Below are 21575 nucleotides of genomic sequence, written 5' to 3'. Positions count from 1 at the left end.
TGCACTTGCCAAATCACCTTTGCAAAGCACAGTAGGTCACGGCCAGAGGAGCAAAGGCTGCTCTGCTCTTTCTCAAGCAGAGAAGGGTTTTCTAAGTGCCAGGTTCTCTCCCACAAAGGACGGGGATAGCCAATTATGGGTTAGTGATGAGTACAAGCATCTGTGATCCCTCAGCTAATTTCCATCTTGAAGTTGGGGTATAAGGTCTCAAGTGCTAGGTGATCAGTCACAATCCCTTTGAACAGGTGCTTAATCAGGACTGGATAGGATGCATTCAGGTTGGGCTTCTGGCATCTGGTACTAGCTCTTTGTCCTCTAGGATGGCTTCAGACAAATCCCTCACACTTTTTGTTTTGCATCTATAGTATCTGTTATTGTTGTTTTGTTATTTAAATATATTAAGTAGTGATAACACTACTTGGTGGCATATTCAATTTAAAAAAACTCCATTGTCATGGGGTGCCTGGGTGGCTCAGTTGGTTGTGCGTCCGACTTCACCTCAGGTCATGATCTCACCATCCGTGAGTTCAAGCCCCGCATCAGACTCTGTGCTGACAGCTCAGAGCCAGGAGCCTGCCTCGGATTCTGTGTCTCCCTCTCTCTCTGGCCCTCTCCTGTTCATGCTCCGTCTCTCTCTGTCTCAAAAATAAATAAACATTAAAAATAAATAAAAAACCCTTCTTTACCAAGTGCAAACCAAACAGTAAATGCTCTCTCTTAGGAAGACTGAATAGCAGATTTCTGAGCTCTTTTATTCTGGGAAATGTTCATAAATACACCAGGAGAACAAAGTGAGAAAAAGGAGACTGTACCTAAGCCTTTTATCTAATGCAGTGTGACTCAACCAAGGATACGCAGTGGCTAAAAACAGGGTAATATTGGCTTGGAGTGTGTCCTATAGTCAGCATGCCAGAATTATTTGTTTGTTTATTTATTTATTTATTTATTTATTTATTTATTTTAATATTTATTTTTGAGAGCAAGAGAGAGACAGAGAGAGAGCATGAGTGGGGGAGGAGCAGAGAGAGAGGGAGACAAGGGAGACACAAAGCAGGCTCCAGGCTCTGAGCTGTCAGCAAAGAGCCCAACATGGGGTTCGAATCCTCCAAGTGCAAGATCATGACCTGATCCAAAGTCAGTGGCTTAACTGACTGAACCACCCAGGTGCCCGAGCATGACAGAATTTAAATTGCCACTCTGAAACATCATAAGACCTTGGGACAAATTACTTCTCTAAACTTTTTTCCTGAATCTCAGAAAAATAATACCCTTGCCACAAAGTCCATGTCCAAATCCGCAGAACCTGAGAATGTCACCTTAAAGGGCAAAAGGGATCTTGTAGATGGGATTGTTAAGGATCTTAAGATGGAGATATTATTTCAGATTATCTGATGGGCCCTAAAATAAACCCAAGTGTTCTAAGAGAAAGGCAGAGGGAAATTTTACCACAATTAAAGAGAATGTGTTGATGAAACGGGGACTAGATTAATGTGGTCAAAAGACAAGGAATGGTAGCAGCCACCAGAAGCTGGAAAAGGTAAGGGCATGGAGCTTCTAGAGGGAGCACAGCCTTGCCAACTCCTGATTTCAGCCTGCGAAAAAGGTTTTGGACCTCCCACTTTGAAAACAGTAAGAGAAGAAATGTGTTTTAAGCCACCAAGTTTGTGGTGAATTGTTATGGCAGCCATAGGGAACCCATACCTCACAGGAATTGTTACTCCAGATAAAATGTGTGACTGGTAGTTCGTGGGTTCAAGCCCCACATTGAGCTCTGTGCTGACAGCACTGGGTCTGTTTGGGATTCTCTCTCTCACTGTTTGCCCCACCCCACTCTCAGAATAAATAAGCCTTAAAAAATGTATAACTGGAAATACACTTAGTAATGTGTCTAACACACAGTAGGGATGCTGTAACTGTATGTCTTTCTTGGAAACTGAAGCTTGGTTTGAGGGATCATTGAAACCAGTACAATGGTCACCATTGTTTTCATATGTATTTGTTAACATTTTATTTATTTTTGTGAGACAGAGAGACACAGAGTGTGAGCAGGGGAGGGAAGTGAGGCAGACACAGAATCAGAAGCAGGCTCCGGGCTCCGAGCTGTCAGCACATTGCCCGTGACAGGGCTCAAACCCACAAACTGTGAGACCATGACCTGAGCTGAAGTTGGACACGTGACCGATTGAGCCACCCAGGAGCCCCGAATGGTCAACATTTTTGTCCATGTTCATCCTGGTTAAATGCTAGACACCTGCTAGAAAGATCTCTATACTCCCCCACAATCCCCCACTTCTCCTAGTAGAGGGGAAAGATTCCTTCTCCTCACTTAAGTCATATTATTATTTTCCTTTCTACTTTTTTTTATTATTGTTACTCTTCATTCAACCAGTCTTTCCGAACTTTAAACAAAGTCATTTATCAGTGGATTCAGGTGCTATCTTAATTAACCAACAAGCATCTTATTATTTCTAGTCCTCATCACCAGAAATTTCTGAACTTAGCTCCTCCTCAGTTTCTGCTGTCATTCATTTTCTCATTTCTCCCCTCTGCTTTTAGTTCATTCTTCACAACTTAGTCCTTTCCCTAAACACAGTTTTTAATAAGGTAACACAGCAAAGTGGTAAAAGTCTAAATGGCCTTGTTTCAAATGTTGGGTTTTGTCACCTACTTACTGTGTGATGCTGGACAAGCTATTTAACCTCTCTGCTTTCCCCCCAGAAATGGCTATTATGAGTAATACCTACTGCTATTATGAAGATAAGTGAGTTAATACTTGCCAAGTCCTTACCATAGCACTATAGTCACAGTGTAAGCACCACAAATATATTTGTGAGCAAAGATAAATGCAAAGTCTGATCATACACTTTTCTCAACTTTCAGTCATAACTTTGAGATATGTATTTGGTGAAATCAATATAAGCCTTTTCAAGGGACGCACGAGATATTTCTATCCAGAAAAATCGTTGTGAATGATTGTCCATGTGGCTAGTTTGGGTGTTTCACCAGTGTTTCCAAATTTCTATATGACAGCCTGGGTTTAGTCCAGTGAAAAATTAGAAACTTGGGCTTCTGTTTTAAACCCTTTACCTTAAGGTCTCCCACCCTCATCTCTTTGCCCATCAACTTTCATTTGTCCTCCATGCTATGAAAACTACTTCTAAGAAAGTCTCTGATGTCCAGCCTAGCATGGATTTAAAACAAAGGCACTGTTGGGGCACCTGGGTGGCTCAGTCGGTTAAGCATCCGACCTCGGTTCAGGTCATGATCTCGCAGTTCATGGGTTGGAGCCCCGCATCAGGCTCCATGCTGACAGCTCAGAGCCTGGAGCCTGCTCACTCTGTTCCTCCTTCTCTCTCTGTTCCTCCCCTGCTCGCTCGCGCTCTCTCTCTCTCTCTCTCTCTCTCTCTCTCAAAAATAAATAAAGATTACCAAAAAAAAAAAAAATTAAAACAAAGGCACTGTTTGCATGAAAGAGACTAACTTTCAGGAGTTGTTTTGTCTTGCTGTTTGGTTGCCCTCCTCCCACCGGCAGCCTCGGACAAAAATCCAAAGATCCACGTCGTGGCTCTAATTCTTAGCCCCTGTTTGATTATGCAAGCTCAGTTCTCCTACCTGGAAGGGGTATCTGAGGGCAATGCTCTGTCTTTGGGACTGTTGAACATTTCCAGTTCAGGTATGAACTGTTGCCAGGAAGCCTGGTTATATCACATCACCCCAGGATCCTAGCAGTGATTGGCTCAGGAAGGGCCTGAACAGGCTCATCACAGGTAGTTTCAAGGTCTCTAAAATGAATGCATTTAGGACAAGAAAGACATATATCCAGGAGTCTGAACTACTGAAAATTTTCACAAGCTACCTTTTAGTTCTTGAGAAATAGATGCAGGGAAAAAGTCCTGCTTATCACTAAGAGTTTTAGCCCAAAATGCTATACAAAATTTCTAATCTTATAAAACATATGGGATCTTTGGTGAGCTCTCACTGATGGCCTAGTGTGGTACAATATGAAATGTGGACTACCTGGAGTGCTAGCTGAAACCCATAGTGCTGTTTCTCCTACAAAGCTACAAAATTAGGATGATGGGGCCAGAATGATGCATTTCTCATAATTAGTGATTAGTGAGCATTTCTGGCCTAGCCTAAAGGCAGTCTGAGTAGTCCCTTTGGCCCCCTTTCTTCTGGGATCATATCCTTTGGTGTTATAGCTTCCAAACTGTGTAAGGGAGGTGCATAGAAAAGGAAGAAAGAAAAGGAAGAAAAGGAAGGAAGAGACCCAGCCAAGTAAAGAAAATAATATCAAGTTTGAAAAAAAAATATTTTTTTAAATGTGCAAATAGTGCAAGGATTAAAAGAGAGAAATAGTACAAATTTTAGGAAAAATAATTTAAGATACATGAAAAGTATAAACCAAACTAAAATGTAGCATGATTTTGAACACCTGATGTTAAAGAAAAGACGGAGCACTACACTGACAGAGCAGAAAATACAATCCTCTCACACTATTTTCCCCAGAACTAAGCAATACTTCGTCAACACAGTTTGTTGGTTTTCAACCCTTAGAGCCAACCTGTGGATAAAACACAGAACACTCTGCTACAACTGTATGGCAAAATGTCAATGCTAACAATACAGACAAACAAAAGCAAGCACGTATTCACAGATGGTGATTCGTACAAGGGGAAAGGAAAGGTAGAGGGGCTGCAGGGCACAGCCTCGTGCATAAAGAAAATCATGAGATTAAGGTGAAAATTAATAACACAAGATATAAAGAATAATAGCTAAAGTTTCTTGAGTTCTTCTGTGTGCTAGACACACTAGGATACAAATGCATTATTATTTGCATTATCACAAACAATCCCATAAGGTAGAGAGGTATCCTTTTCTCTGGTTTATGGATGAGAAAACAATGGGTACAGGTAGGATGTGTAAATTTTGCAGGGATACAGAGCTAATAAAAACAGAAGAACAAGGATTCTAACTCCAGGGGTCCATCTCCAGAACCAGTGCTTTTAGCCTTCTGCTACTACTTTCCTCACCAAGAAAGCCAGCAAAATTACATGAAGTTACCAGAGAGAAGCAGCAAAATTAATTGAATATGACATATTGGAAAGGAAGAGGGAGGGAAAACAGTGGTAGTGGAGTTTTATCTTCCTGCATAATGTTAGAGTGGTAAAAATATTGTCTAAAGTGAGTATGTCATGATACAGCAAGATAAGCATAATGTTTAGAATTAAGGGGATGACATCAAAGTAGCAAAAACCTGTCTCTGGAGAGGGGAACTCAGGAGAAAAGGGGTACACTTCAATATGATTCAAGTTGCTATTATGCTTATGTATTATTTTCATAAAAACAAAATATTTCTGTTTATTTAGAAATTGCTTCTATGGGGCGCCTGGGTGACTAAGTCGGTTAAGCGTCCAACTTCAACTAAGGTCATGATCTTGTGGTTCGTGGGTTCGAGACCCATGTCGGGCTCTATGCTGATGGTTTAGAGCCTAGAGCCTGCTTCAGGTTCTGTGTCCCCCTCTCTCTGCTTCTCTCTCTCTCTCTCTCTCTCTCTCAGAAATAGACATTAAAACAGATTTAAAAAAAGAAATTGCTTCTACTGTGTAAGTGCATCAAAACATGAAATTCAAGTGTCAGCTGGGTGGTTCAGTTGGGTGAGCATCCAACTACAGCTCAGGTCATGATCTCATGGTTTGAGTTCAAGATCTGCATCAGGCTCTCGGCTGTCAGCTCAGAGCCCGCTTCAGATCTTCTGTGTCCCTGGCTCTTTGCCCCTCCCAACTTGTGCTCTCTCTCCAAAATATTAAAACAATAAATAAATAAATAAAATTCAAAATCTTTACATCTATCACATATTTGTTAGCTGTTTGTCTTATCAGGATATTACTTTTAGCTTGAAGGCTTTAAAAAAATCGGGAAATATAAATGTTTAAAAGTTGTCCCTGGAAATATTACCAGGCATGCCTGAGAGAGGGTGCAAGACTATTAGAAGCAAACTGGATTTCAATACTGCTTCTGAGAGTCAGTTCTGACTACAAAGGGCAGATGATTCTCTGCAGTCACAGAGCACAAAGAAGGAACTTTGATCCTCTGGAACTGTAATAAACAACTCAGAGTAAATGAAAAAGGCAGAGAGTGCCTGGAGGGATCCGGCAGCCTCTATGTACTGGCGTTCTTTCTTCGTACAGGGCTAATCTCATAAATGTTGCACTAGGCTCAATGCTGTGCATTTTTAGGCTCAGTTATCATATTTTTCTACGTGTTTACTTCATAAAAGTAGGGACTTTTATGCTCCTGTTAAAATGGGATCTCCTATTCGAATTGCCTGGTGAAGGCAACATTATTGCCTAAGGAACTCATTAAGTGTAGATATATTATATCTCCCATTTCCATCCATGTATTATATATGTATGTATGTATGTATGTATCTATCTATCTATATATCATTCATCTATCCTTATTTATAGAACAAAACAACAATAATAATTTAAATAACTTCCTTACCTTATTTTAGTTTAGCCTTCCAAAAATCTTGCAAGGTAAATAGGCCATGTAAAAGCACTGAATTCACTGAGACACTTGAAGGATGGCTCTACCGTTTGTCATTGTGCAACCAATAAATGGTGCAGGGAATTCAACCCACATCTTCTCTGTCCTCCTCTCTTACCTCCCTAGTCCTCCTCTCTTACCCCACCTTCCTTGTGAGGCTTATCTTGTACACTGTTTAAATTGAAAGCTGTGATTCTGCCTAAATCTCAATGCTCCCTATGCTACTTTATACTCCATAACATTAGTTACTGGCTAATCTATCAGATAATTTGCATGTTTGTATTTTTACTCCCATCCACCTAGAATGTAGGCTCCACACAGTCACAAATTTTGCTTTTTAAGTCTAGTGGAGATCCAGCAAAAAAGTCTAGTGTCAGCCAGAACTGGGCACAGTTGTAACTTGTGTGATTTGATATTTTAGTGATTTAGAACAGAGCTGGGTCACTTACTGAAGAGCATCTCTTCTACTGCATTTAAGCAGCACAATACATTCAAAGAAACTGAAATTTCTGACAATTCAAAGCGGATATGTGCCCTTTCTCCCTTTGTTCCTCCAGGCTCAAATCTATCCTCTCTGGGTGATACAGGAATGTGTAAGAATGACTGGCCTAAGTCTAAATTACATAAGAAGACACAAAAGAAAACATTTAAACATTTCTAAAAAAAAAAATCATTGAGTGGTTTCCTTTGACACATCAGAGGTTATCTAGCCCTAGTAAGGTCAGAGTGGGGTGAAAGAAGAGCGAAACACAGAGGGAAGAGGCAAGGGTGAGTCACCTCATCTCTCCCTCCTTTGGACCTTACTTCCTCTTGGATTGTCATCCCTTACATTCAAAATGAAGATTGCAGGAGTCAGTATGTGCAGGTAGAGCATGTGGCCACTTCTAAATCCCAGTCACTGCAAGGTGGAAAATTCAGCATAGTGAAGTCTGGCTCAACTCATCACCACTCACACAGCTAAATTCTTTCTCTACTGCTGAGTCAAAAAGACACAGGAGCGAAGACAGATTAATAACAAAGTTTTATGTACGTTAAGTACACAATGTGGGAAGGATAAAGGCCCATGGAGGCAAATAGGTAGGGGTAAAGGGAGCCCCTACAGGCAGCAGTGGTATCCTGCCCATTCCAAGACCAGAGAAAACTGGTCCAGAGCTTGGGTCAGCCAAGTTCACAGTCATGCCAGGGATGGCACGGTTGATGATTTATGTAGCTTTCTTCCATTCTCCACTAGAACTCCTTGAATCTGGTGTCTTTCTGATGTAGTTCTAAATGGGGCTCATGTGCCCCTTGCCCTCCAATACATGCACATGCAGAGAAATACACATAAATACATGTATGCACACAATGTACACACTTTCTGTGTGAAGAGATCAGTGTAAGTTTCACTTAAAGGGGTTGGGCCCCTTTCTGGTGCAAAGAAGTCAATTTCTGGTTATATCCAATTTGCAGAGGAATATTAGGTCCTTCTTCATGACAAAAGAAAGGAATGTGTAGGTGAAGTCCTAGTCAGGTTATGAAGGTGCTCCAGTCATGCCCAGAGCACAGGCCCAGTTGACCAGGAAACACACAGTGATCTTCCAAAGTCAGAGGAGTACCTGACTAGGGCAAGTCCAAGTTCTGTTTAAAATTTCCTGGTGCTACCCCCCATTGCACCACCAGCGCTGTGCTGATGGGGGGTACATGTGCTCTGTGTGGCTGAGGGACCATAAGTGTATCCAGTCATAGCAGGCATGGAGCTGTTCCCCAGAGCACCACCTGTGTTAGGGGTAAGTGAGCTCCCAGTGTTATTATGGGGGGTGCCGACATAGAGGCCTGCCATCACAGATGTGATACTGTCTGCATCCTCTATGGCACTTGCTGCGTTTGTATTGGGTCGGCCACAATTATTCTGATGTGAAGAACTACTAGGTTCTACATTCACACAGAATGGGATTCATGGGAATCACGTTGTCCCCTCCATGCATACCATCTGTATGCTGGGTGGGAGGACTGCATTTGCGTGGAAGGACGGTGGAACTACAAGTGGGTCCAAGCATAGAGCTGGTGCTGCCACTTGCAACTGCCGCAGAGGCAGTGTGGCTAGGCAAGTCCGAGGGGCTCTGTAGGGGTAAACACACACGCCTCTTGATACACGTGTCTTCTGCTTGGTAGTGGCTCTTCCACACGAAGCAATTAGTTCTTGTGTACATGGCTTCCAGGTGCACTTCTGGCTAACAATAACAAGACGGCTTCCACCTGCGGGAACTCTATGGCCCTCTCCCACTACTCCATCACCTGGGTTTTTGACGGTTGGCCCCCTGCTGCTCAGATTTAAGGGGGAAGCTGCCTGGTCTCTTAGTCTTCTTCTCCATGGTGGCATCTCCTCTACCTGAGGAAAGTTTTCTCCGTCAGATTGAGCCCCCGGGGCACTTATGAGTAGTGGGGACTGTAGAGTCTCCACCTGTGGGAACAGTGCAGCCCTGCCCCACTGCTCCACTACCTGGGTTTTGGATGGGTGGGCCCCAAGTGCCTGGATTCAAGGTGGAACTAGCATTTTGTCCAAATACTGTGATGGTATTTGTTCCTCCTACAGCAGCAGCCATGCCATCACTACAGCGATTCCAGGTTGTCTGACCTAAAGTTGGAGCAGAAATGGTTCTTGGTACCCCGTTCAGTCCTGCCCCAAGGTTGAATGCTCCAGATGCCTGTGAATGAGTGGGGCCTGGGATGTACACACCACTGCCCATAGGGGCTGTAGGTCCCGAAAACATATGTTGGCCTGAAGTACTGTCAGCTAACGGTGAGCCACCATCCCTGGTGCTGGGCATCCCCGTGGCAACTCCAAAGCCTGTTGTGGTAGATACACCAATGGGCAGAATGCCTGGCTTGTCACTCGAGGCCAGCTGGATCCTGAGAGTAGTAATAGATGCAGAACCTGCCAAACCTGCCTTCACTGTGTTGTCTCCGGGGGGCTAGGCTACAAGAGCAGTTGGGCCCATAGCTTGTGTTGAGGCTACTGGTGTTCCTATCAGGTGAGAATTGTCAGGCTGCTGCCCATTATGATGCCCAATTGTAGGCTGAGAGGTGATTCCTGGGTCAGAGTGGTTGCAAATTGCGGTCTGTCCAATGGATGACTTTTTAGGTAAATGGATAGAATCATGGGCCACCACAGTGCTGCCATGGGTGGTGTGTTATCAGAACCAGAAAGCACCATGTTAAGTGGGAAATGGTTGTCCCTGGGCTCAGGGGACGAACAGAAGATGGAAGCCTGAGATGGTGATGTAGTGTCCATGGCTTCACAGTTACAGGCCGAGTTGCAGTTTGTAGAGGGCTTGCCTACTGGAGTGGAGGTGACTCCAGAATCCGTAAGGGACAAGTTAGTGGAAACAGAAACACTGGCGAGAAGGGCTGTCTTCTGATCTCCAGGTGGGCTGGTGAAAACTGGAGATTTTGCAGGGCACCTCTGCTTCAAACTGCAATGGCCCTGGGGAAATGAAGGAGCTCCCATTCCGGATTGTTGGGGAGATCTGAAAATAACAGCCTTTGAAAGGGGTGTGGTGTCCATGTGGAATACACCAGGACCTGAAGTAAGCTTGGAGGTAGATGTAGATGCATTGGCTACGATGGTAGAAGCAACTGTCTTAGAACTGATGGGCTGGACAATTGAAACAGGGCTATGTGTGGAAGGACTTGGAAGAGGGGCGGGTAGGATAGGAGGCGGGGGGGAATCTACACACATAGGCACTGGGGATTCTGTGTTGCAGGAGGGTGGCTGTAAGGAGGGGGTTGAGGTGTTAGGAAGTGTGGTGATGTCAGAAATAAGATATGTTACAGTAGTGACTGGCTGAAGAGGGCCTTCTTTCTTCACAGGAATTCCACAAATGAGATTGGAACTAAGATGAGGAACAAAACCAGCAGGAACAGCTGGAGAAGATTTAGAAACTATCTGTGCTGTCTCCTGACCAATGTTTGGTGTTAAAGATGGAGGGACAGAGGGAATCGGAAACTTGGCAGATTGGTCAGCCAAGTCATCAGTAGGAATAGGGACTTGCAAAGTGTGACTCGCCAAAAGCAGAGAGTTAGCAGTCTCTGGGGCAAGTAGGGATAAAGAATGGCAGGCTGAGCGTCTGAGCAGTCTCCTTTGATCTCTCTTTTGTCTTCCAAGATCTTTTTCCTCTGACATTTGGTATTCTTCAAGGTGTCCAGGTTTTTGTCAATAGCTATGCAAGGAAACTTAGGAAGTGGGGGCAACTCGCCGTGGCCTCACAACTGGGGTGGTGGCAGTGGCCAAGAATGTGATGTGGATGTTTTCCGTTTGCAGGGCCTACTGCTGGCAGATACAGGTGGAAAAGAGCTCCTTGATGAGATGCTTGAAGGCTCATTAACCTGTATCTCCTTCCTAGATAGGTATGATGTGTTCCCTATAGGCTGATGGTTTTCACCCGACACTTCCTTTGTTGATGTCTCCTGCAGTAAGGGGCAGCATGGGGTTGGGTCGCTGAGCACTGCAGCATCTGTGTCAGGCATGACATTTCCGGCTGGGCCATGGGAGGAGGTGACTACGTGGCCTTCAGGGCAGCAGTTCATCAGAGACTTCTGGGTGTTCTCCCTCAAACTGTCTCCTGGAGGATTAGGATGGAGGTCCAAAGGTGTGGGGCTGCGCTGTGAGGAACTGAGAAGCCCACTGGTCTCCAGGGAACTAGATTTTAATGGTATGTCCCCAACGTTATGGGGGACCCTGTTCCCACCATTCTGCTCTTCGGTCTCTACAAGATCCTCCATGTTTTTTCTGGGATCTTCTTGGACCTTCTCCTCCACCCCATATGGGCAAGAAAGTGGGAGGTGCCTGGATGGTACCGGCTCCACAGCTTCCTCTACCTTCTCAGATAGTGAATGTGGGAGAGTGAATTTGCGCCCCAGAGGAGGGATCCTTTTGGCTCTGGAGTGTCCAAACATCATGGAATTATGAGCAGACAGCACAGGTTTTTTCGGAGAGCTACTCCAGTTCACCAAGGGAAGGATCCCCAGAGGGGTACATGCGGCCTGCAGGATGGGGTATGGCCTCTTTGGCTGGATGTATAAACTAGCTGGTAAGGCCTACGATCCAGGTGGAATAGCCTGTGCCCAGAGCCCAGGGCAAGTGAAGGAGCAACGGGGTGGTCCCCGCAAGGTTGTGGAACAGCATCACTGGAGAAGGTGGGGGAAAGGGCCGACCACGGCCAGACATCGGAGGGCGAGGGGGTGGGAAACGAAACTTACAAAGCAGGTTGCCCATATTGGGCTGGTTGTGCGTCAAATGATTGTGAGATGGGAGTAAAAAAGCTGGAGAGCGCCTCCTGAGCTTCTGACTCCTTTCATAGTTAATCAGGCACTGAGCCTGAGTGACTGAGCCGGGCCCTTGTGACGCCTCCCTGGAACATGACACAAACAGGGTCGCGCATGTGCAGCATGGCAAGTGACCACAGCAAAGGGCAAAGGGCGAGGCCCCAAAGCCCCGCCCCTTAGCCTCCAGAGTCTGGGACTTCCTGCCAGCAGCTAGTGGCTGCTGTATAGATTTCCTGCTGCCTGTGGCTATGGTATACAAGCAGCAGGGCCACTGCCTGGGGACTGTGGGGGGTGTGGTGGTGACTAATTGGCTTCTGCAGTAATTAGCAACTGTAAGACAAACACTTAGGAGCCATTGTAATTGTCTGCATTAGGAATACACCTCCTGTACAGATGTAATTAGCAATTTAAATAGTTCAGAAATTGCATGCCTCTTGCCTTTACACTCCCTGAAGTACTATTCATTAATGGGGGAAAAATTGCTAGAAAATGTCATTTGCATTGTCTTGCGTTAAGGGCTCTACATCAAAGCCTCCCTTGCTGCTTCATACTGAATAATTCTGAGCTGTGGCTTGTGGACCAACACAGCTGCAATTAGGCAATGATGCCTTTGTAAACATGTGGCACAGAATCTGACAGGAGTTTGTTTTGCTGTGAGGTATCTCCTTCATGATTTAAGCTATAAATAAAAAGAAGAAGAACTATAATAGAGGTAGAGGTAAAATAAGTAAATAAAGATGGCAACAGATATTGACTCTTTGCGGGCCATTGAAGTGATGGTTGAAAAGTTACATTGAAAGACTTTTCACAAAGTTTTAGTTCCTCATGTGATTTGAGCAATGAAGTTGATATAGATATGAATGAGTATGACTGGGGAGAATGGTCAAAATTATGATCTAAGGATTATGCTGATGGTAAAGTAGCTTTTGATGATATTTGTGGTATATAGTGAGAATTACATGTAATACATCAAGTCTACGATGAAAGTCTAAAATACAACTCAGGTGCACTCTATTTCAGAAATGCTTCAGTCAGAACTGACATCCCTGATTACCAAAATTTTGATTTATGCCATTCACATAGTTAAGTATATAGGTGGGTGTCTTCTGTTGTGGATCACAACTGCCAGTGTAAAAACATCAAGCAATAAAATGTCTGGTGGAGACTCTGGAACTTCAGAAGTTTTTAACTCAGTTAAGAATTCTTGAGAAATTAAAACAATAATTTGGGTAAAAAGAAAAAGAGAAATTTGTTATATTGTGGATATTAAATCTGGGAGAGATGATCAAACACAACAGAAGACCAATCAATATTCAAAGTGATATCAACTGGCTGAGATAAAAAATTAAGACACCAAAGATAAAACAAGTTTGAACTTATTTCAAAATGCAAGATGTGAATAAGATCTGAGGATCTTTTTAAAAATATATGATCCTAGTAAAAAATCTTAGTGTGACATACCGGATGGAAGACAGTGAAGTTTTGAGGTGGATTAATAGAAATATAGTATCCGTAAGGAAGGTGAATAATAGTCCCACTGAATTTTGCATTGCCTATGTTGTACACTACGATTCCACTTGGATGTTGTATTTTAAAATGGACACAAACTAGTTGGAAGATGTCAAAGAAATTTAAGCAGTTGGGGTGCCTGGGTGGCTCGGTAAGTTCAGCATCTGACTCTTGATTTTGGCTCAGGTTGTAATGCCCCCGATTTCAAATCCGAGAGACCACCAAGGAGCCGATACCGATGCAAACACACGAGGGTTTATTTGCAAGCTCAAGCTTGGGCCCAAGTATACCCGACACAGTGGAGCAGGGACTTGGACCACTAGGTTAAGTGGCATAGCAGTTTTATAGGGGCCAGTGGCCAATGAGATTGTAACACACACAGAAAGTTGCATAGTCATGTCAGTCCACACGCAGGTGGCCAATTGAATTACAATTTACCCTATAGTAACTGAACTAGACTATCACTCTGATCAGAATTGGGGCGCAAGTTTGGCGGGTGAAAGGCAAGGCTTACATTCTTTGGCGGTTAGGGGTTCCGCATTCCTATATGAGCCAGTTTCCAGTAAGGGTGTGCTCAGTGGCTTGACTTGGGTGGGGGTTATACATGAGATGGTGGGTGTAGCACAAAATGGAGTTAGTCTTGCTCTGCTTGTCCAGGGGTAGGGGATTTTTGTTAAATTCCTTGGGTTCCACAAGGTCATGATCTCACAATTTGTGAGTTCGAGCCCCGCACTGGGCTCTACACTGACAGTGCAAAGCCTGCTTGGGATTCTCTCTCCATCCTCTCTCTCTGCCTACCCACCACCCCCACTTGCTCTCTCTTTCTAAATAAATAAATAAGCAAAAAAAAAAAAAAAAAAAAAAGGTTAAGCAGCATGGAGCATCTGAAGCCATACCGTGTCTCAGGAAAAAAGGTTGATAAAATTTGTAATGCTACATCAGAAAAGATAACTTCTCTAATAGCTTCAGAACTGCCATATAGAATGGTTAGAGAATTACATTGCATGGTCTCACCAGACAGACCGGGGATTACTACAGAAATGTTGCTTGATGATTTTAGCTTAACATCTAAAGAAAAGTTTAAAAATTGGAGGTGGTGGATAATAAGAATGGGTTGCCTTTTAGATTACATTTCTTTCCTGTAACTACTCTTTAGTAAAATCCTGTACTGTTAGGACACAGGATTTACGTTGTCTCCAATTATGGTAAAGCAAATGTAGGGAGGAATGTTCATTGCCACCTATTGGTAAAAACACAGAAGTAAAACGGATTCAAGAGCATTTGTTTATTCTGAAGTTAGAATTTATGAGCAGGCAAATAATATTTAGTGGTTATTTTAATAATGATACATTAAAATCTGTGAATGGAAATCATGTGTTTATATTATGCAAGCGCCACTTCAATGGAAAAGTCCCTACTTTGAAATTAGCTTAAATGTAAAATATAAAGAAAGGACAATTGTGTGATGTGTAAACGAATACATTAAACTGTAAAAATAAACAGTTAACATATGCATCGACCTTTAGGAAATAAAACAGGAATAGTGTTTTATCATACAAATATATTTGTGTATTTAATGTAATTTCTCATCATTTGCTTGTTTATAACATCACAAGAGCACAATATTTTTAAGCTAAAAAATCCTATATTTTAGGAACTATTGAAAGATTTTATAAGATGAGTGATGACATCACTAAACTTTAATTTCATACTTATGTACTTTTGGGGGGGTATAAAACAGACTAGTTTTGTGTTTATAATTAAATATGCTTATTGGGGTTATTGTCAGTGGAGATGATCTTTGGGAATTTTGTTGAAGTGTTGAATTATGGCATTAATGAGTTATTCTACATTCAACTGAAGACCCAGTAGATACATATAAAAATCTCTCATAAACACTTCTTTCATGTTTTCTGTTACAAACAATTTAGCAAGCACCTGCTATATGCCTGGAACCATTGTAGGGGTGGAGGATGGAACAGAACAGGCAATAGGAAAGGTATAGGCCCTTACTCCTGAGGCTTACAATGTATTTTGGGGAGGTAGGGTAGAGGTGAATATGCACTCTGGATAACAAGCCGACAGAATCATTTCAGATAAATGCAAATGTCTTAAAGGAAATAAAGCAGGGTCATTTATACTGCCCATCATAGAGCCGGAGCACTTGGATTGTGTGGCATGGGAAGGCCTTTCCTTACAAGGTGCTGGGTTGAAGAAGAGTTGCAAATTATCAGTCACCAGCTGTGCAAAAAGTCTGGGAGAAGAGCACTGCAGGCAGAATAAAGAGTTGATGTGTAAGTTATATGCTGACAATAAACTTTCAGGTTCAAACAATTGTGAGGGAAAGAAGGAGTATACAGAATACAGAGTAGGACAAATGGTGGAAGAGTTTGGGAAGATAAGACAGTGGCAAGATCATGTAAAGTTTCATGGGTCAGTTAAAGAACTTGTACTTTATTCTAAGGCAAGGGGAAGTGTTTGGTTAGTCCTCAGTTAGGGAAGGGGTGGGTCAAATTCAGCAGCATCTTAATTTTTGTAAACAAGTTTTATTGAAATGCCACCACACACTTTTGTTTACCTTCGTGTATTATCTGCAGCTATTTTTTCATTAAAAAAATTAATGTTTATTTATTATTCACAGACAAAGAGGGACAAACTGTGAGCAGGGGAGGGACAGAGGGAGCGGGAGACACAGAATCTAAAGCAGGCTGCAGTCTCTCAGCTGTCAGCACAGAGCCCGACGCGGGACTCAAACTCACAAACTGTAAGATCTTGACCTGAGCCGAAGTCGGTGGCTCAACCAACTGAGCCACCCAGGTGTCCCTATCTGTGGCTATTTTCATGCTACATGGCCAAGTTAGGTATTTGCAGTGAAGACTGTATGATCCACATGGCCTAAAATATTTACTATCTGATCCTTCACAAAAACGTATACCCATCCTTGAGGAGTCATAGCTTTTGTTTATTTTGGGCCATGAAATCTGTAGAGAAAAACCGTAAGGGGATATAAAAAGAAGTTAGGAGGCTATTAATATAGTCTAGGTGAAATGTGATTGTGTTTTAGACCAGGCTAGAAATGATGGAGGTGGGGAGATGGAAAGATGTAGGAGATGTTAAGGAACCAGAGCTAAAGATACTTGCTAACAGTTTACGTGTGGGTAAAATTAAGAGAGAAATCAAGAATAATTCCCAGAATTTTGGTTTGAGCACATGCATGGAAGGTGATTTAAATATAAAATTATCAATTATTTATAAAACTCTTAGGACTAAGATCATATTTTTACTGATAAACAGAAAAAAATAAAACAATAAAACAATTTTTTATGATATGAAGTAGCAAGTCCTGTCTATCTGTCTATCTATCTATAAATCTATCTTTCATCATCATCATCTACCTACCATCTATCTATCTATAGTTAAAAATAGGTTACCTTGGAGTTAGCTAAAACCTGCTTAGGCAAGTATTAGCTGAGGGTCTTGGACAAACTACTTCCCATCTCTGAGATGAATTTTTCAAAATTAATATTAAAACATGGGGCACTTGGGTGGCTCAGTCAGTTAAGCATCCGACTTTGGTTCAGGTCACAATCTCACATTTCTTGACTTCGAGCCCCTTAGCACAGAGCCTGGAGCCTGCTTCGGATTCTGTGTCTTTCTCTCTCTCTGTCCCACCTCTGCTCATGCTCTGGTTCTCTCTCTCTCTCTCTCTCTCAAAAATAAATAAACGTTTAAAAAATTTAAAAATTTATGAATAATTATACAGAGACACCACATGATTGGTTTTTTTCCAGCTTTATTTTTTAAGTTTTAAAACTGGGGTAAATTACACATTTAGTTTACCACTTTCACCATTTTTCAGTGTACAGTTCAGTGGCATTAAGTACATTCACACTTGTGTGCACGGTAGTGTGCACCACCATCCACCTCCAGAATATTTCTCATTTTCCAAAACTGAAACTGTACCTATTCAACATTAATTCCCCATACTTCCATCCCCCTAACCCCTGCCAACCACATTCTACTTTCTGTCCCTATTAATTTGACCACAGTTGGTACTTTAAATAAGTGGAATCATATGATATTTGTCCTTTTGTCATTAGCTTATTTTACTAAGCATAATATCCTTTTTTTTAAATGTAGTCTGAATCTTCTTTTTTTTTTTTTTTTTCATTTTATTCATTTATTTTGCCAAAGAGACAGAGAGACAGGACGGGCAGAGAGAGAGAGAGAATCCCAAGCAGGCTCTGCACTGTCAGGGTAGAGCCTCATCAGGAGCCCGAACCCACAAACCATGAAGTCATGACTGAAGCCAAAATCAAGAGTTGGTCTCTTAACCAACTGAGCCCACCCAGGCCTCTCACTAAGCATACTATCTTAAGATTTACCCATATTGTATCATGTGTCAGAATCTCCTTCCTCTCTGAAGCTGAATAATAGTTGACCAAATATACCATATTATGTTTATCCATTTGCTATCAAATCAATGTTTGTGTCCCCCCGCTTCCAAATTCATATGTTGAAACAGTGTACAATAAGATGGTATTTAGAAGTGGGGGCTTTGGGAAGTGAATGGGGTCATGATGGTGGAACTTTTACAGATGGGATTAATGTTCTTTTTAAAAGAGGCCCCAGAGAGCCCCACATCTTTGAACCAGGAAACAGGTTCTCACCAGACACTGAATCTGCCAGTGCCTTGATCTTAGACTTCCCAGCCTTCAGGGGCAGAGAGAGGGAGACACAGAATCTGAAGCAGGCTCCAGACTCTGAGCTATCAGTACAGAGCCCAAAGAGGGGCTCAAACCCACGAACCATGGGATCATGACCTGAGCCAAATTCAGACACTTAACCGACGGAGCCACCCAGATGCCCTTTTAAAGGTATTTTAATATAAAATGTTTACTTTAAAAATGATGCATGGGGGGCGCCTGGGTGGCTCCGTCGGTTAAGCGTCCGACTTCGGCTCAGGTCACCATCTCACGGTCGGTGAGTTCGAGCCCCGCGTCGGGCTCTGGGCTGATGGCTCAGAGCCTGGAGCCTGCTTCCGATTCTGTGTCTCCCTCTCTCTCTCTGCCCCTCCCCCGTTCATGCTCTGTCTCTCTCTGTCTCAAAAATAATAAAATAAACATTAAAAAAAATTTTTAAAAAATGATGCATGGAAGTCTAGCTTATTTAAGAGCTCAACAAATTTTGGCTCAAAATATAAAGATGTTTCTGTTATTTGATAATCTTGTTACTCTAGATCATTTCTATTACCACAATATTTGATTTCCTTTAATATAAACAATCCTTCAAGCATATTTTGGCCACCAGGATTCCACTTATTAAATGATTGCTATCTTCCTGAAATTATAATGCACTGGAAGAAAGAATGGTGTTTTGAATAAATGGGGTCCTTCAGTTGAATATTCACTTAGAAGAAATATACATCTTGAATCCTACTGCACACCATACACAAAAATTAATTCCAGGTGGGTTGCAGGTCAGATTTGTAAAAGATAAACATTATAGCTCTTAAAGAGAAATATAGAAAAAAATCGTTACCTTGTAGTCGGAAAATTTTTTTTTAATATTGCACAAAAACATTAACCATGAAAGATAAATGAATGAGTTGGAATATATTAAAATTAAGTACTGTTCATCAAGAAACATGATTCAGAAAATATAAAGGCGATATACAAGGTAAGAGTAGATACAATGAATATATCTGATAAAGCTGTCAGTACATTTAAAGGTACTTTACAGATAGCTATATAAAAGCTGACACATCAGTAGAACACTAGACAAAATACATAAACAGGTTCTTCCTAAATGATGATAAACATATAAACATATGAACTGATGCCAACTTCATTAGTCATCCAGGAAAAGCACATAAAAGCCAAAATATAATAACACTACACACCCATGAGAATTGATGAAATGATATTGCAAATGAAGTTATGGAACACCAGAATTCTTATACATGTTGCTGATAGTAGTGTACCTACCATTGGGCAACAACTTTGGAAACTACTTGGCAATACCTGTAAAGCTGAATATACTCATTCCTGATTCCACCCCTAGCTGTTATCCCACAGAAATGCATACATTTGTTTACCAACAGATATATTCCTGAATGTTCATCACAGTCTTATTTGTAATAATCCCAAACAGACAACTACTCAAGTACCAATCAAAAGTAGAACTGGGGTATATTCACAGACTAAAATATAGAAAACAATAAGAATGAATGATATAATTACATGTAAAATATAATTACATGTAACATATGAATGAATTTCAAACAGAATGTTGAATAATCTGAATGTAACCTCTCCAAAAGTACATGCTGTATGATTCTATTTGTATAAAATACAAAGTGAAGAAGATACAGTGGTTTATGATACTAGACATAATGATTATTTATGTGTGTTTTGTGCTAGGTGTTGACTGGAAAAGAACAAAATGAAGGGTCTTGAAGTTCTGGTAATTAATGTCTGCTTTTTTTTTTTTTTTTATCTAGTTGCTGGTTACATGGCTGGATTGTTTGTAAAAAATCATTGAGTCCTACTTTTATGATTTTCCCACTTTTTATACATTACTCTTCAATAAAGAAATTATATTTAAAATTATTTCCCACAGCACTGAATAAAACATCAGAGTTTCCAGCTAACTGGGGAGCAATTGACCAGTGGAAAAGTTACCTATGTGCTAGTAAGGAAGGACAATACAATTTTAAAATCTAATTTTAAAAAATACTCATAAAATTGTATATCTGACATGCCTCTATAATTCTCCCAAAGGATACGAAAATGTTCTTCAAAAGATTGTAGTCTTTATTCTTTCCTTTCGTATCACTGTTACTCCTTTTCTAACACTCAATTTCAGAATCCATTCTAGAAAAACAAAACAAAATGAAACCATTTAAATCCTGGAAGATCAGCAATTTTCCGTTAAGAAATTGTTATTTTTGATCAGGAATTATCATACCAGCTCTTAAAATTTTATGTAAAATATAGATTCCAACTGCTGAAATACTATAAATTAGCTGATCTTTAGAATAGAAATCATTTGCTTCTTTTTGCCCTATGCTCTTTCCATGTTGGATAATCCAGATTATTTAAATAATTATATAATTAGTGATTTATTTAGTGACATGTTGTCTTTAACTGTTTTTTTTATGGAAAAACTTACACTTTTTACTTGAAAAGATACATTGTTTCTTCGTGAAACTCGTATTTTGTACTATTACTATTTTGTCTGAGTTAAAGAAGGAAGATGTTAGATTTCAATCAATTTTTGCAGTACTCATCAATTATCAACCAGGAGCCTAAAGTATGCTAAAAACACGAAGGCGTACTACATAAGGATACACTTCATACCGTGTTTCAGTACCTTTTACTAATAGTGGGCAGGACAAACAAGATAATGTGTAATAATGAGAACACAGGCTAGAGCTAAACTAGAACTTAAAGAGAATATATTTAGTTGCAGTTCAGAAAAGAAAAAATTAGGGTTAAAGTCAGTGGTTCTCAAATTTGACTGCACATTAGAATCATGTAGGAAGCTTTTAGAAGCTTTTATGTGTGATGATGGAGGAAGCTGCCTTCCAGTAATGACTAAGTATCTCCTATTAGCGTAGTCATCCCACAGATAAGAACTATAAATTCTAGATAAAATAAAGTACAATATAATAAGAAAACACTGGAGATTGACTAAAGAGAGCAGAGAAGGGAATTGACAATTGAAAGAAGTAACTGTCCCTGAGAAAGTTTATTATTTCACAGCTTTACCCTATCCTATGAGATTGCTAGAACTTGGATAGTGGCTAAAGTGGTCTTACTGGCTTGAAAAGGCATAGGACGGAGTTCAAGGCAAACACAACAGCTGAAAAATGAGGGGAGAGGGTCTTAAAAAAGAGGCATCCACGGAAGGGGAGCCTGGAATTATGTGCATAAACTCTTGCCAAAAAGTTTGATGTCTGAACTATGCATGGTAGAGTCCAAGTGGCTCAGATAAGTAAAAAAGAAACATTAAATTGAGATTTCAGCAGCTGTCTAATGCAGGGGACATAAAAGTTTTCTGTTTGAGGGGTACCTGGGTGGGTTAGTCAGTTAAGTGTCTGACTCTTGGTTTTGGCTCAGGTCATGATCTCACAATTCATGAGTTCAAGCCATATGTTAAGCTTTGAACTGAGAGCATGGAGCCTCCTTGGGATTCTCTCTCTCCCC

At 41.3% G+C, this 21575-nt stretch overlaps 2 protein-coding genes across 2 annotated transcripts in view; both read right to left on the bottom strand.

Moving 5' to 3' along the window:
- The window catches only part of LOC101081454 (solute carrier family 41 member 3), an 837990-nt gene that overhangs the window by 334472 nt on the left and 481943 nt on the right, over positions 1 to 21575 (bottom strand). The gene's annotated exons all lie outside the window — the stretch shown is intronic.
- The window catches only part of LOC111557322 (nuclear pore-associated protein 1-like), a 33612-nt gene continuing 19592 nt past the window's right edge, over positions 7556 to 21575 (bottom strand). Inside the window, 3 exon segments of the mRNA XM_045052601.1 lie at positions 7556 to 10681; positions 10684 to 11628; positions 11720 to 11942. Of these exon segments, the coding sequence (XP_044908536.1) occupies positions 9560 to 10681; positions 10684 to 11628; positions 11720 to 11942 (2290 nt within the window). The 3' untranslated portion in view covers positions 7556 to 9559.

The sequence above is a fragment of the Felis catus genome, chromosome A2 (genome assembly GCF_018350175.1).
Source record: "Felis catus isolate Fca126 chromosome A2, F.catus_Fca126_mat1.0, whole genome shotgun sequence".
Lineage (NCBI taxonomy): Eukaryota > Metazoa > Chordata > Mammalia > Carnivora > Felidae > Felis > Felis catus.
The sequence above is the reverse complement of the archived record's forward strand: the minus strand, read 5'-3'. Positions and strand labels throughout refer to the sequence as shown.